Here is a 12,020-nt window from a genome sequence, read left to right on the forward strand (position 1 = left end):
AACAAAGAATGGTATAGAGAGCGTTGAGAGTTAGGTGAAGTGTTTGATTGGACGTTTAGCTGGAGAAAAAGAGATGGAGGACATGTGTGTGCTGTTTCCATATTCTCAAAAACGGCATTACACCGTCGTCGTTTTGCGAACCTCCTTTTTTGAGTTCAACGTGATGGGTGTGAAAACAAATATGCATGGGCTTGAAAACAAAAATAATGAGCTTGAAAACAAACTTATATGGGCCGTATCTTATTTTAGGCCCATAAGAATGAAAAGAAGATCAAGTGGTGAGGTCAGGCTGTAAGCATCGCACAGCTCAGTTACGGTTTGGAAGATAAAGGATCCATCATAGGCTCATAGCTGCTGCTGCTAGCTTGCGAGTGAGATGGAGGAGCAGACGTAGCCCAAGATGGTAATCATCTATAGGCTCTAAGCTATTTCAGCCTTTCAGGTTGGACTTGCGAATTTGGAATACTCATCTTCTCTTTGACTCCTACTGAATATTTACTGAATCTAGTTCAGGATAGAATGACGTTTTCTTCATCTTCTCATTATGTCATAAGACTCACCTACATGAAGCCCTTCTATTCTATAAACTAAGAAATCAATAATAATAAATCACTCGGTATGTACAAATATGACAAAAAGTGTGATCGGACTCGGACCTCTAAGCATCATAGTCTAGCTTTGTATACTCAAGCAGCATGTGTGGGGATCTATAGATCTTCACAAGCGTCCAGTATAGAACTTCTTCTACTCCAAGCTCACCCTCCGCCCTCGCCGCGTATAAGTCCTCACATATTGCTATTAATCTACATTTAACAACACACATAGAGGGCATTACTTGAAAAGTACAACTCACAAGGGTTCCATTTTGGAACTGCGGTTATTACCTGTCACACGAAGGCAGGTTCTCGTAAGGTATTCTCATACGCAGGTCAGAGCATTGAAGCCTGATAAAACGCCCCACTGCTAGTACAAATGTTATATAGAGCCCCCATATACTGAATTTGCTCAGCGTGTCACCAAGAAACCCCTCTGCATTAATTATTATTCCAGTTAACTGTTTAAATCTTAATCGAACATGATGAGCCTCGAGAGAGCAGAGCAAGCAAGAGCTAACTTACGCGGAGGTGTTTCCTCGGACATTATTATAGCAACTGGTCCATCCATACCCTCGCAAGCGCTGATATTTTCAGACGCTTTAAGATTATGGAATGACCACCACCACTTGGAATCTGCATGGTTCATGACTATGTCTGCACTCACTTCATCCTCCTGTGTACCCACATAAATGTTACACTATTTAAGGTCGAAACAGAAAACACAGTCTGGAAAAGAAACAGCTCTTAGCTTCTTGTGCCAAAAAAAAAAAGATATTTACCTGGTCCTCAAAAGACCTGACATCACCAGAGCCAGTAACACGGAAAAACTTTGGGTATAAGTTGTGCACTCTAAATCCATCCATTGAGCCATTGAGGACCATTTGCACATCAGAGCGTTTTGGAAGGTCCTGAGGGTCCACACTTCTTTCATACTTGACAGTCTCCTTGCCTTTGGGTCGGTCTCTGTTAAGGACCCAAGAAAAACTTATGTCCATATCCGTGTCCCAGTCCAGGGATTGAACGAATCTGGTCACGATTGTGTCGGGGACAAGCCATAGAACGCTTGCATCAGCTTGGCAGCATATCAGCTGGATGTCATTTTTGTTGTACGTTGGCAAGAAGCTTTGGGACCCGAGATCTAGCCCAAGATCAATGTTATCCCCTGAGATTCTTTTGCACAGGGTTGTTTGGAACAGAGTAAGCTTTCCACCAACTGTTTTTATATCAATTTGAACGCTCGCATCTTTTATAGGGTTAGCAATGTTTGTTGGGTTACCACTGCTATACATCTGCAAGGAAGAAGCCGTTACCAACAAACAAATGACTCACCAATTATATTGTTTACTTGCAAGACATCACAGACAGTTGTTGGTTTAAGCCAACACTATAATCTTTTCTTACTTTCATGCGATCAGGGGTACTATTCATCCCAGGAACCAAATGATTTGGTTTTCTTTTCTTTTCTTTTCTTTTCTTCTTTCTTTTTAACAAAACTTATGCGTTGTAAGGAGAAATCTTTACCAGCATAGGAGCCCATATAACGCATAACAAGATGAAGAAGAGACATATCCCGTTACAGCATTTAGTCATTTTTGTTTGCCTCTCCCCATGTTTGTGTGTAGCTCGATTTAAAACTGTATCGCATTTGACAAGGTACAAACTCGCATTTACATCTTCCAACTGTAAAAGGACATGAACGATCAATGATCATAACGCAGGTTCTAGATATCAGCACGGGATGAAACCACATACCTTGAGCCAGTCATACATTGTCAGTGATGTGGCTGTGCAGGACCAGTCAAGTACACATCTCAGTTCATACAGGAAAGGAAGAGCACGGTAAAGTCTGTAGCCGTAGTAATTGATCCTTGAAACTTCACTTGTCAGAAACTGCCGGTATAGGGTGCTCTTATGAGGTAGCCCATAGCGGATTTGTATGGCCTGGAGAGCTAGTGACATTGCTTTGGCAAGAAATATGAATCTGAGAGCCAAGCCAGCGGCGTGTTGCTGCGTAGGATATATGCTCCAAGCATACTCTGTCACTGCATATGTGAAGAGAATAAGACTGAAGAGGTAGTATACCACTTTTCCAGTCGCAAATGAGCAAAGATAGATGACACGATCAACAACAATCAGGAAGAAGATAACCTGCCACAGAAGCGTTTCATCAGGTTAGGGCAGTGATATTCGAAGAACAGATAAACGAGACTTGAAGAGATGAACTACCATTAGAATAATGACAAAGTCTACTGGGAACTGGTCCTCTAGCTGATATACATCAATAAACTCGCTTTTATTTTTAATGACTGATTGGTAGAAAATGGCAACCAGAAAGAAGGCCATCAAATCAGCACCAAATATGTAAGCATAGAGGTCTGTTTCTCTCTTTCCTCCGCCAATCACAGAGAGGATGGGGTACGGAAACCCAGTTCCTTCAACAAGTCCACTATGTTGAGCTTTGCGAATTTCTTTCGCCACATCTGAGGCTGGGGTGAGTGATTTGTACCATTCTGCTGAACAACACCCATTCCTGGGAGAAGCATACTCAACCTCGAGGACAACCAGGGCCTCGTTTGGGGTCTCTGTACTTCTCTCTATACTTTGTACGTGGACCCTGCTTGAGTAAGGACAAAGATCAGGGTTTTCCTTCTCGCATCTCTCATTGTGAACAAGCCTAATCAATTGATTCATTCGGCATTCAACTCTTTCAGGCTGAATTCCATCTTCAGGCCACATGTGAACATCCATTGTCACCTGAACAAAGTAAGGAGGGGATTCTGCTCCACGTGTCAGCGAGATCCAGTACCGGCAGATGCCTCTCATCACCAATGTCGCCCCATCTCTCAACTTCTTGCACACATTCAAGATTCTCTTGCTCCAGCTACTTCTTGCAAGGTCCTTCTGGCTCCCACGAGCATTCCGCCGCGAAGTAAAATCTCCAGAAGGAACCCAATCACCATCTTTCACTGTTATGGCGCTCTGTATGAGAGTGAATATGTAAATAAGGAAGAGAGGCAACGAGCTGACAACAAACGATGATTTGATTCTTTGTGTCGGAAATCCCAGTTCATGAAGAAGAGGAGCGTCAATGCTCAACCCACAGTGCTGGATTATAATCTGGTATAAATACTGGAGGAGGATATAGATTTCTGTGTACATTAGCATGAGGACCCAGAAGATGTGAGTAGGGCCTGTGTGAACGCAGAGGGCATATAGGAACAACGCTGCCAGATAGACCATGGAAAGAAGACTGAAATTCCACAGGAACGCAATAATGAAGCAGCAGTAGCAAACAATATCATTGTTGGACTGCATCCTAGACCATATATGACGAAGGATCCTTCCTATCTGAAAGCTAGCGCCATCACTACTTCTGTCTGATTGTAGAGATGTTGACCTTTCAAAAGGTTTGTGTTTTCTTTTTTGACTTTCCATCTCATCATACACCTCATCATCTACAGAGGACTGCTCATTTGTATCTGAATTTTCCGGCGAGATGTTTAAGAAGTTCACAAGGTTATTTACTGCCTGATTCCCAATAAATTGTACTTGGGAAACACCATCACCGATGAGTTGCACAGCAGAAATCAATGGATTATCTTTTCCCTCTGACTTTTCCTTTCTTTCATGTTCCATAGGCATGACCTCAAGATCCTGCTGAACTTCAGTGATCTCACAAGGAGATGCCCCAAATAAACACTCTGGAGAATCTGGTGCGTCTGGAGTGGTACTGAGAGGAAGCTCATGAGCTTCAAAAGGATACCGTGGATCCTCGACAATAGGCTGTTCTTCTTTCCTGTGGACTACTCCGTCAATCTCAGGACTGGCTGCACCACTATCTGGAATAAAATACGGATTCCTCCTCCTTCTTAGACCTTCAGTGCGCGGAGAAGTGAGTCCAAAATTAGACTCAGAACTCATTCTGTGAAGCTGTACCCGCAGGTTCAGCATTTCAGACTTCATCTTTTCCACCTGCAAATTTCGCTGCCGTTTCTTTTCTACAGCCTCACGAATCTGTTGCAGTTGTTCGGTCTTCCGCGCTGCTTTCTTTTCTTGCTCCCGCACAATAGCACCAATTTGCTCCGCTTCAAGATACCGTGAGACATAATCAAACTCCTGGGAGGAAAACATGTAGGACTGAAGAGATACTAGCATAAATATGATTATCTCAACGAGAGCAGATCTTGCAGTGATTCGAAACCCATAGTCATACTTGTAAAATCCAATCACCTCGTAAATATAATCAACCGTTTCACACTTTCCATCATTGAAGTTTCCCACAAATGGAGACTGATATGCGAGAGAAAGGATAATGAGAACAAAATTGTAGACTCGCAAGAACCTGAATATTTTGTTCTTCTTCTTCAGTATTTCAAGTCGCATCCGGGCAAAAACAAGAGCGAATGCAAGGTAACCCAGGTGTAGAATGTCATACTCGAGGGTTCCTGTGATTAGGATGAGAATAAGCACAACATCCAGCAGATGAATGTAACAATAAAGCCTCAGGTAATCAAGCACGGTCCACATGCTCTTTGTTTCGAAGGAGAGATCTCTCCAGACAAATGAGTTCTTTCTTTGAGACTTCATCTGATGATATGTTGAGGACTGAGAGAAACTGGATATGTGATCAGACCGAAGTTTGAAGCAGGCAAACATGAACACCACGAAATAGCTAATAAGCGTCCGGGGATCGTCTACTCTCACTCCTGCAAAAACAAATAGAAAAGTATCTCCATTTAGAACCTAATTCATGAAGAATTAATGCATTAAGAACACCAAGTGCTTCAGAGAATTTTAAGGGGTCTTACCAAGCCAACAGTCCCGGCAAAATTTAAAGTTGAGAACTGCAATGCTCCAGCAGTCATGGCAATGGACACTAGTTTCACTTGGAGCCTGATCGGAAGGCAATAAGTTATTCCAAGTGGCAACGTACTCAACTGAGAGTATTGATGCAAACAGAAAAACAACGACAGGCCATAGTTTCTGAATTAGGCGTCTTCTCAAGAGGACACATGCAGCAAGCAGCGCAATATATACCAAGGAGATGGCATTCAACAAAGCAAAACTTGCAAGAAGCAGCGCAATCATGTTTATCTCAAGGCCATAGAGGTTAAACATATTCTCAATCGAAAATTTCAAGTAAATTTTCAACAGATTTTTCTGCGTTTCAAACCTCTCCTTCTTCAATGCCAAAATCCTCCTCCTGTTCCACCTGTGACTCTCTTTGATGCTTCCCCAAAAGTGAGTCAAGTGACCAAATGAAAACTTCCTACTACTGCCACTTTCAGAGCCTCTGGTCTTGGGATGCAAAAAACCAGCTGCCTGATTATCACGGGCAGAGAAGAAAGGCCATGAGTTACCAGTAACCTCGCCTTGTTTCATTGATAAAGAAGAATGATCTGTTGACGGTAGGTTTTCACCATTGTAACCGGAAACACTTGCAGTGGTGTCTTCTGCAGAGACAAACAGGGGGCAAGGCTCGTCGTATTTTCCTTTGATAATAGTTAAACCAGGTGTCCTTTCTAGCCAACGAAATACATTGTATTGCAGGGTGCAGGCAGCAACAACCAGCACTTTGCCTCGTAGACCTGATTCTATACCCCAAAATCCAGGTTCATATACTCGAAGGCCCAAGTAGAAAGACAACTCCGCATATTTTTGCCCAGGGAACATCTGAGCTTGCATGCCCCACAGTTGGAAAAGATACTCCGCAGACACGAGAAATCCAGTATAGATCAAAAATAATTTGGATGGTACTGAAGAAGACTTTGGGAAGGTTGTGCAGATGACAAGGCCAAGGAGATATACAAATCCAAACACACTGATTGGAGACAATGATGCATAAAACAATGCCGCAAACAAGATCTTCTGACCATGCCATACCAAAAATCTCTCAACAAAACCAAAAACTCCAGGATGAAGCAAACTAGATTGACCTGGAATGTAATGTCCACTTTGCCTCCTTTCGTAGCTGTAAAGTTGCATCACGACCAAGACAGCGAGAGATTCCCATACATTATCCAGCAATGGTGCTTTGGAATTGTAACCCAAAAAAAAGTAGAGATCGATATATCCAGATAACCAAAGCTGCAAGCTGACAAAGCTACTTAAGCAGTAGATAAACATAAACACCGAAAAAGCATATACTTTCAGAGGGAACCACAAGCGTCTCTTAGTTTCCTCAAACAGTTGTCTTCCAGTAATCCAGAGCAAGAGAAGGAAAATATATCCAAACGATACATAATTGGGTTTCACCAGGTATACACTTATGAGAATAGTGATGAAAGCAATGTATGTTCCACATGATCGGTACATAGACAGAAACTTTTGCCCAATCGCACTCAGAAACGAAGCAATATGTCTCTCTGTAAGAAAAGAAAAAAACAGTGATTCGTAAGCATATAATAAGAGGGTAGATACAAAACAGGTATGATGGACCACAACGAACAATTATAAGATTCTGACAGAGGTAATATGCAACTTTTGAAGTTCACAGCATGAAAGCTACTCCTAGTGCTACCATGTAAAAATAGTGGCAACACAAACTAAACTTTATCTTGTTAGGTCGATATATGCACTTAAATGAAGACAGTAAGATAATAAATTTTACACCATGCGTTAATAAACTGGCAATAATTCCTTAAAGTTGGGAGTACTACTGGATTCACTACGTGATCAAGAAGATATGACTTTACAGTGCTAGAAAACATGAGGACGGAGAGATAAGGGTTGATATGTATAATGAACGATATGGCAAGGAAGCAAGGATCAGCAGTTGAGGACAACTAAGACGTGAATATATCCCTCATCATATGTTCACTTCAAAAGAGACAAGAAGGACGTTTTATACCATAAGTAGTATTATCCTGGGAATAACTTGAAGATGGAGATGAGTAGACGGACAAGAGAACTGATTTGTTGAGACCAGCTTTCAATATGCTAAATCCAATTGGAGGGCTTGGTGTATGGCGTACAATTGCTGAGAAGGAAAATAGCACCTCAAAACCATGATTATGGATAGCACAGAAGCAAGCAAGCAAGGCTATCTCCAAGAAGTCCCAAGAGCTTTCAGACCTAAGGAGACCTGCAATAATTCATACACAGAGTTATCAGTCAGAACTCTTCCTTACTCTTTAGTCTAAGATCACCTAGCAGCTATATTCGAAAGGAAACTGATGATATGTGAATCTAGCCTATAACTTGAAAATACAGAAAGAGAAGCGTACCTAACTGAAACAGAATTTCTCTGCTCACCGAGCCTTGCCGCTTTAAGGAGTTCGACACAAGATCGATCTCAAGAATGTAGAGAAGTGCAAAATGAACTTCGCATAGAAGAATCAATGACTTGCGTATCTTTCTGTTGATGTTGTGGCTCAGCAGATATATAAGGAAGAATACCACTGAAAGAGAAGTCCATCAGGAAACATCCATATTTATGAATCATTATTAAAAGAAAAAAGAAGTAAATAGGAGGGGAACAAACATACCATACACTGCATGGACAAACCCAGGTTTCATGGCAATGAGGAAAATCAGTGCGAGCATAATAGCCCGTGAACATTTCCGCAATCCCCAAGCAATGGTGGCGACAACCAACACCTTTGTTTCTTCATCAGCTGTGATGATAATCTCAGCCGTTAAGAGCAGTTCTCAAATTGAACGTAAAGCAGAAGACTAGAATTGCTACCTAAAATAAGTGTGAATAAACAAAACCTTTACCAAAGAAATTAATAGTCTTACGCTTTCACCTTCAAAATCACATAACAGATAAACATAAACATCTTCAATGATTACTATATATCAAAATTTCTTCAAAACATATCATGGATAGAGCGGCGACTCTTAATATGTCTGGGACTCAGGTCACATGATGCAGAAAAGATGATAGTTGATAGCGATAAACAAGTACACCCACCATTTTTTTCAATTTTAGAGGTCCTGACAAGCCTAGAAGTTGGAAAACACCAGATAACTTGCTTTACAGAAAGTATATGTGAGGCTGTTACCTTCAGCATAAGATCTATCATTGGAAGATCTGGAGCTCTCTTCAGACAGGTAGAGAAAAACAGAGTTGTTCACAAGATTACCCAATGCAACCAACATCCCCAAACCAAATTGTGCAAGCAAAAAGAATCCAGGTATAGTGTAATGCCAAAGGCCCACCATCTCCCAAATTTTCATGTCCTACATATTATATGGCGAAGATATTACCCTTCTAACATTAGTTTTCTTTTAAAATACTTGAAATTTGCACATAACAAATAGCGAAGTATTACCTTTCCAACCTTAGTGTTCAGAAAGGAAAATGCCACATTGAATATGTACGTACTGACAGCCCAGAAGAGTATAAATACAAGAAGAAGGCCATTTAATCTGTGCAAGCGGAACAAGGACGGGAAGGCATAGATAATGTAACAAACATATGCAAGGAGGCCAAACGCACACAAGCTCGCAAAATGAAAGCTCCAGAACGAAAGAGCAAACAGAGAGACCTGGCAATCATGGAAGCAAATAATAAAATAAAAGAGTGAATATTTTGACACAATACGTTGCTTGAGCTTACAGATACACTTTGATACCAGGAAACAAATATATACCGGAAAACCATATGTAAAGAAATTGATACTAAACGTCTTAAACACAGATCCCCTCAGTAGAACATTGGTGTGCCTTACACCAGCCCTGAAAAGTTGGAAGGAATGTACACATCAGGCAGAGCGTAACTATTATCCATTACATGCCTACTCTTGTATAGACCAGTCAAGAGAACGTCCATTAATATGTGTGAACTAGCTGTACTCCAATAGTTCATGCTAGCAAAGAAACCAATCACAAAACTTTGTAATATTGAAAACCAAAAAGTTTCAGCCTTTCCGAGGCTTTTTCATCAATCATATTTGTCCCACTTAATACAGTAACGTTTTATACCAACTTCTCATTTAAAACTAAATCTCTTCTTACACAGCCTAGAGATCACCAGAAAATTACATGACTCTTTCATTAACCCATAACCACGTATTATAGTTTAAGAACCGAAGACAGGAGAGTATCTACAGTCTACGACCATAAAACCAATAAATCAAGTGAGAAATATTCAATAAAACTTTTCTTTTCGCTTCAGAGTTATAAACTAGTTTATACAAGTGACAAATTAAAATTTCCTATCAAAGCTAAAATACTGTGTCAAACACTTCAACAGCTCCTAGAAATGAAGAGAAAGAAAAAACTATATACAGTACAGCATACCTTGATTCTCGAATAAAAAACGAATATTTTGGAGGAAGAAGACGCTCAGCCAAGTTATTTTCACTCGTGGACATGAAAAAGTCCATATCCTCGAGATCTGACCTTACATAGGAAAGCTGCAATTGCAGAAATATTGATATAATGACGTGGTAGCTCGCTAACAGATCAGGACGGATATATAAACTAACCAGACGGGAAAACTAAACTAGTTGTTGGTTTCATATAAATATTAACGGCTGTTGAGTATCAGTTTATCAATTATCTGGTGAGTAATAAGTTTATTTTAGTGGAAACCCCATATATGACTATATTGGTTTCCACACTGGTGCGAGAGCAAGCAATACTAATCCTAGAGGAGAAAAGTCATACCATGATGAAGAAGAGCAAAAGGAAAAGACCAGAACAAATATCAGGGCCTTCAGTTTCCGCAGAGATTCTGAATAGACCTATAAAGCTTGCTATCCATCGAATCATATCGGAAAAGTTTATTGGTAACTGATAGAGGTAAAGCAGGACGATGTTGAATCCTGAGTAGATGTAAAGAACTCTCCACCACCTCAACAATACAAAAGAAACGACTGCAGTTAAGAAAAGCAGGATTGGGAAGCGCTAACTTAGCATAATAATCAATAATTTATCAACCTGAAAAGTCCTGAAACGTTGCTAGTCAAGGACCAGTCCACAAGACCAGCACAGCTACCAATAAAAAATGGCAAAGACATCCATGAAGGATTGCAAATTCCCACTGCCAATTGAACTGCTGGTAAGAACAGGCAGGAGGCAACCCTAAGATGACTTCCTGAGTCATAAACGATTGAGACAGTGTCAAAACAAAAAGAGAAGGAGGTACCAGATAGAAGAGCTTATTCTGCTTAAAATAGATATTAATTAACCAGATGAACAAATTAAAAAAAAAAAGAGAGAGAGAAAAAGTTACAGTAACTATTTGGACAAGTGGTACGGATGAATATACATAAGTTACAAACCTAGATGTTCAAAAACATGTGAAAAGTGAGACCAACATGTGTACGGCCATGGAAGGAAGCCGAATCTACTAGTGTAAATGTAAGCTAATGAAACTAGCGATGCTAGTAGTTGTAAAGCCAAGAAATACATGACAGTGGGGTTTCTCCAAGACTTCAGTCTGCAAAAAAAAGGTAAGATAATTAAAATAAAGGGAGTAAAATGAAGTAAAGAGGGAGAAAAGGTGTTACATCATAAAGCCAGTAAGAGTGATCCAGCCAGTATCTGAAGTGTCCCAGTCTGGGCCTAGAGAATCCCAAATGAAAAGGTACACAACTTGGGAAACAATGATTACACATGAAAAGAAGAAGAGGGGCCATAAGAGGCAATGACTCCTCTGAAAACGGTATCCTGGGAGAAGAAAGCACAAGATTGAGAGAAAGGAAAAAGGAGCCACCCATAACCAATAAAACTGAAGTCTAATTTATGTAAGATGTATTTGATGAAACAATGTGAGAGGAAAACAAAAGAAGAAGAGAAGTGTTTACCAATTTCAGGGGCAATATAGTGAAGGAGGAGAAAAGCAATCAAATCAACAAAGGAAATGAGACTCCAGTTAATAAGTGCAGCTGTGTGAGAGACAAAAGAGAAAAAGTGATTAGGAAAATAAGACATATGAGATTACACTAACATTAACGTAAAAAAAGGCGAACAGGTCTAAAAGGGGGTGGGGGGGGGGCGGGGTGATTGCTAACAGCATATAGCTTAGAGAGCTGTGATCAAGGAGGAGCTAAAGCAGTGGGAAGTAGCAGGCAATGAAGGGCCATTTAGCAGCTGTTGAGTTGTTGATTACAATCAATCAGAATACCTGCGAGAAGTAGGGAAGGCAACAAGAAGCCGAGAAGAAAACTCGCCATGAGAGGAGCTTGTCAGCATAATCCCAATTTTAGCACCGAATCCAATAGATCCCCCCCCTCTCTCGACGTCGACGAGGATAAGATGAGAAGAAATCAATTCTCACAAAATCTACTCGTTTTCCCGATAGGTGGGAATCAAAAGAAAAGAAAAGGAGGATACAACCCCCACCCAGAAATTGTAATCCAAACCCGACGAGGCCTCGGTTCAATTGATTTGGTTTGATTTAATTAAAACTAGAATCGAAAATGATGGTTCGGTTAGGACTGTACCGGTCATAAAAAAAAAACAGTTTTATGT

General features: G+C 40.6%; 1 protein-coding gene across 5 annotated transcripts; it reads right to left on the reverse strand.

Annotated features, from left to right (window-relative positions):
• Nucleotides 1–508: 508 nt before the first annotated feature.
• Nucleotides 509–11,869, reverse strand: LOC108811615 (piezo-type mechanosensitive ion channel homolog). 5 transcript variants are annotated; one of them, XM_018583681.2, is made up of 22 exons: nucleotides 11,674–11,867; nucleotides 11,354–11,434; nucleotides 11,057–11,216; nucleotides 10,829–10,986; nucleotides 10,485–10,641; nucleotides 10,212–10,398; nucleotides 9,843–9,958; nucleotides 9,194–9,278; nucleotides 8,873–9,088; nucleotides 8,603–8,780; nucleotides 8,084–8,212; nucleotides 7,823–7,996; nucleotides 7,447–7,680; nucleotides 5,405–6,961; nucleotides 2,823–5,302; nucleotides 2,349–2,744; nucleotides 2,118–2,276; nucleotides 1,376–1,885; nucleotides 1,119–1,269; nucleotides 885–1,029; nucleotides 657–803; nucleotides 509–560 (listed from the first exon to the last, which is right to left on the reverse strand). In XM_018583681.2, the coding sequence occupies exons 1-21, from the start codon at nucleotides 11,720–11,722 to the stop codon at nucleotides 659–661; spliced, it is 7,467 nt and encodes a 2,488-aa protein (XP_018439183.1). In that variant the 5' UTR covers nucleotides 11,723–11,867; the 3' UTR covers nucleotides 509–560; nucleotides 657–658. The 5 variants fall into 5 exon arrangements, 4 of the variants coding, with proteins under 4 accessions (XP_018439183.1, XP_018439182.1, XP_018439184.1 ...); XM_018583680.2 differs by having other exon boundaries at nucleotides 509–803; XM_018583682.2 differs by lacking the exons at nucleotides 11,057–11,216; nucleotides 11,354–11,434; nucleotides 11,674–11,867 and having other exon boundaries at nucleotides 509–803; nucleotides 10,865–10,986.
• Between the last annotated feature and the right edge of the window lie 151 nt (nucleotides 11,870–12,020).

Source organism: Raphanus sativus, chromosome 6 (genome assembly GCF_000801105.2).
Source record: "Raphanus sativus cultivar WK10039 chromosome 6, ASM80110v3, whole genome shotgun sequence".
NCBI classification, from domain to species: domain Eukaryota; kingdom Viridiplantae; phylum Streptophyta; class Magnoliopsida; order Brassicales; family Brassicaceae; genus Raphanus; species Raphanus sativus.

Excerpts from the sequence above, each read along its gene's own strand:
- LOC108811615 (XM_018583681.2), bottom strand. The coding sequence starts at position 11,722 with ATGGCGAGTTTTCTTCTCGGCTTCTTGTTGCCTTCCCTACTTCTCGCA. Across the intron at positions 10,399-10,484 it reads AACGTTTCAGGACTTTTCAG|GTGGTGGAGAGTTCTTTACA; the intron begins GTTGATAAATTA and ends TGTATTGTTGAG. Across the intron at positions 804-884 it reads AACCTGCCTTCGTGTGACAG|ATTAATAGCAATATGTGAGG; the intron begins GTAATAACCGCA and ends TGTTAAATGTAG.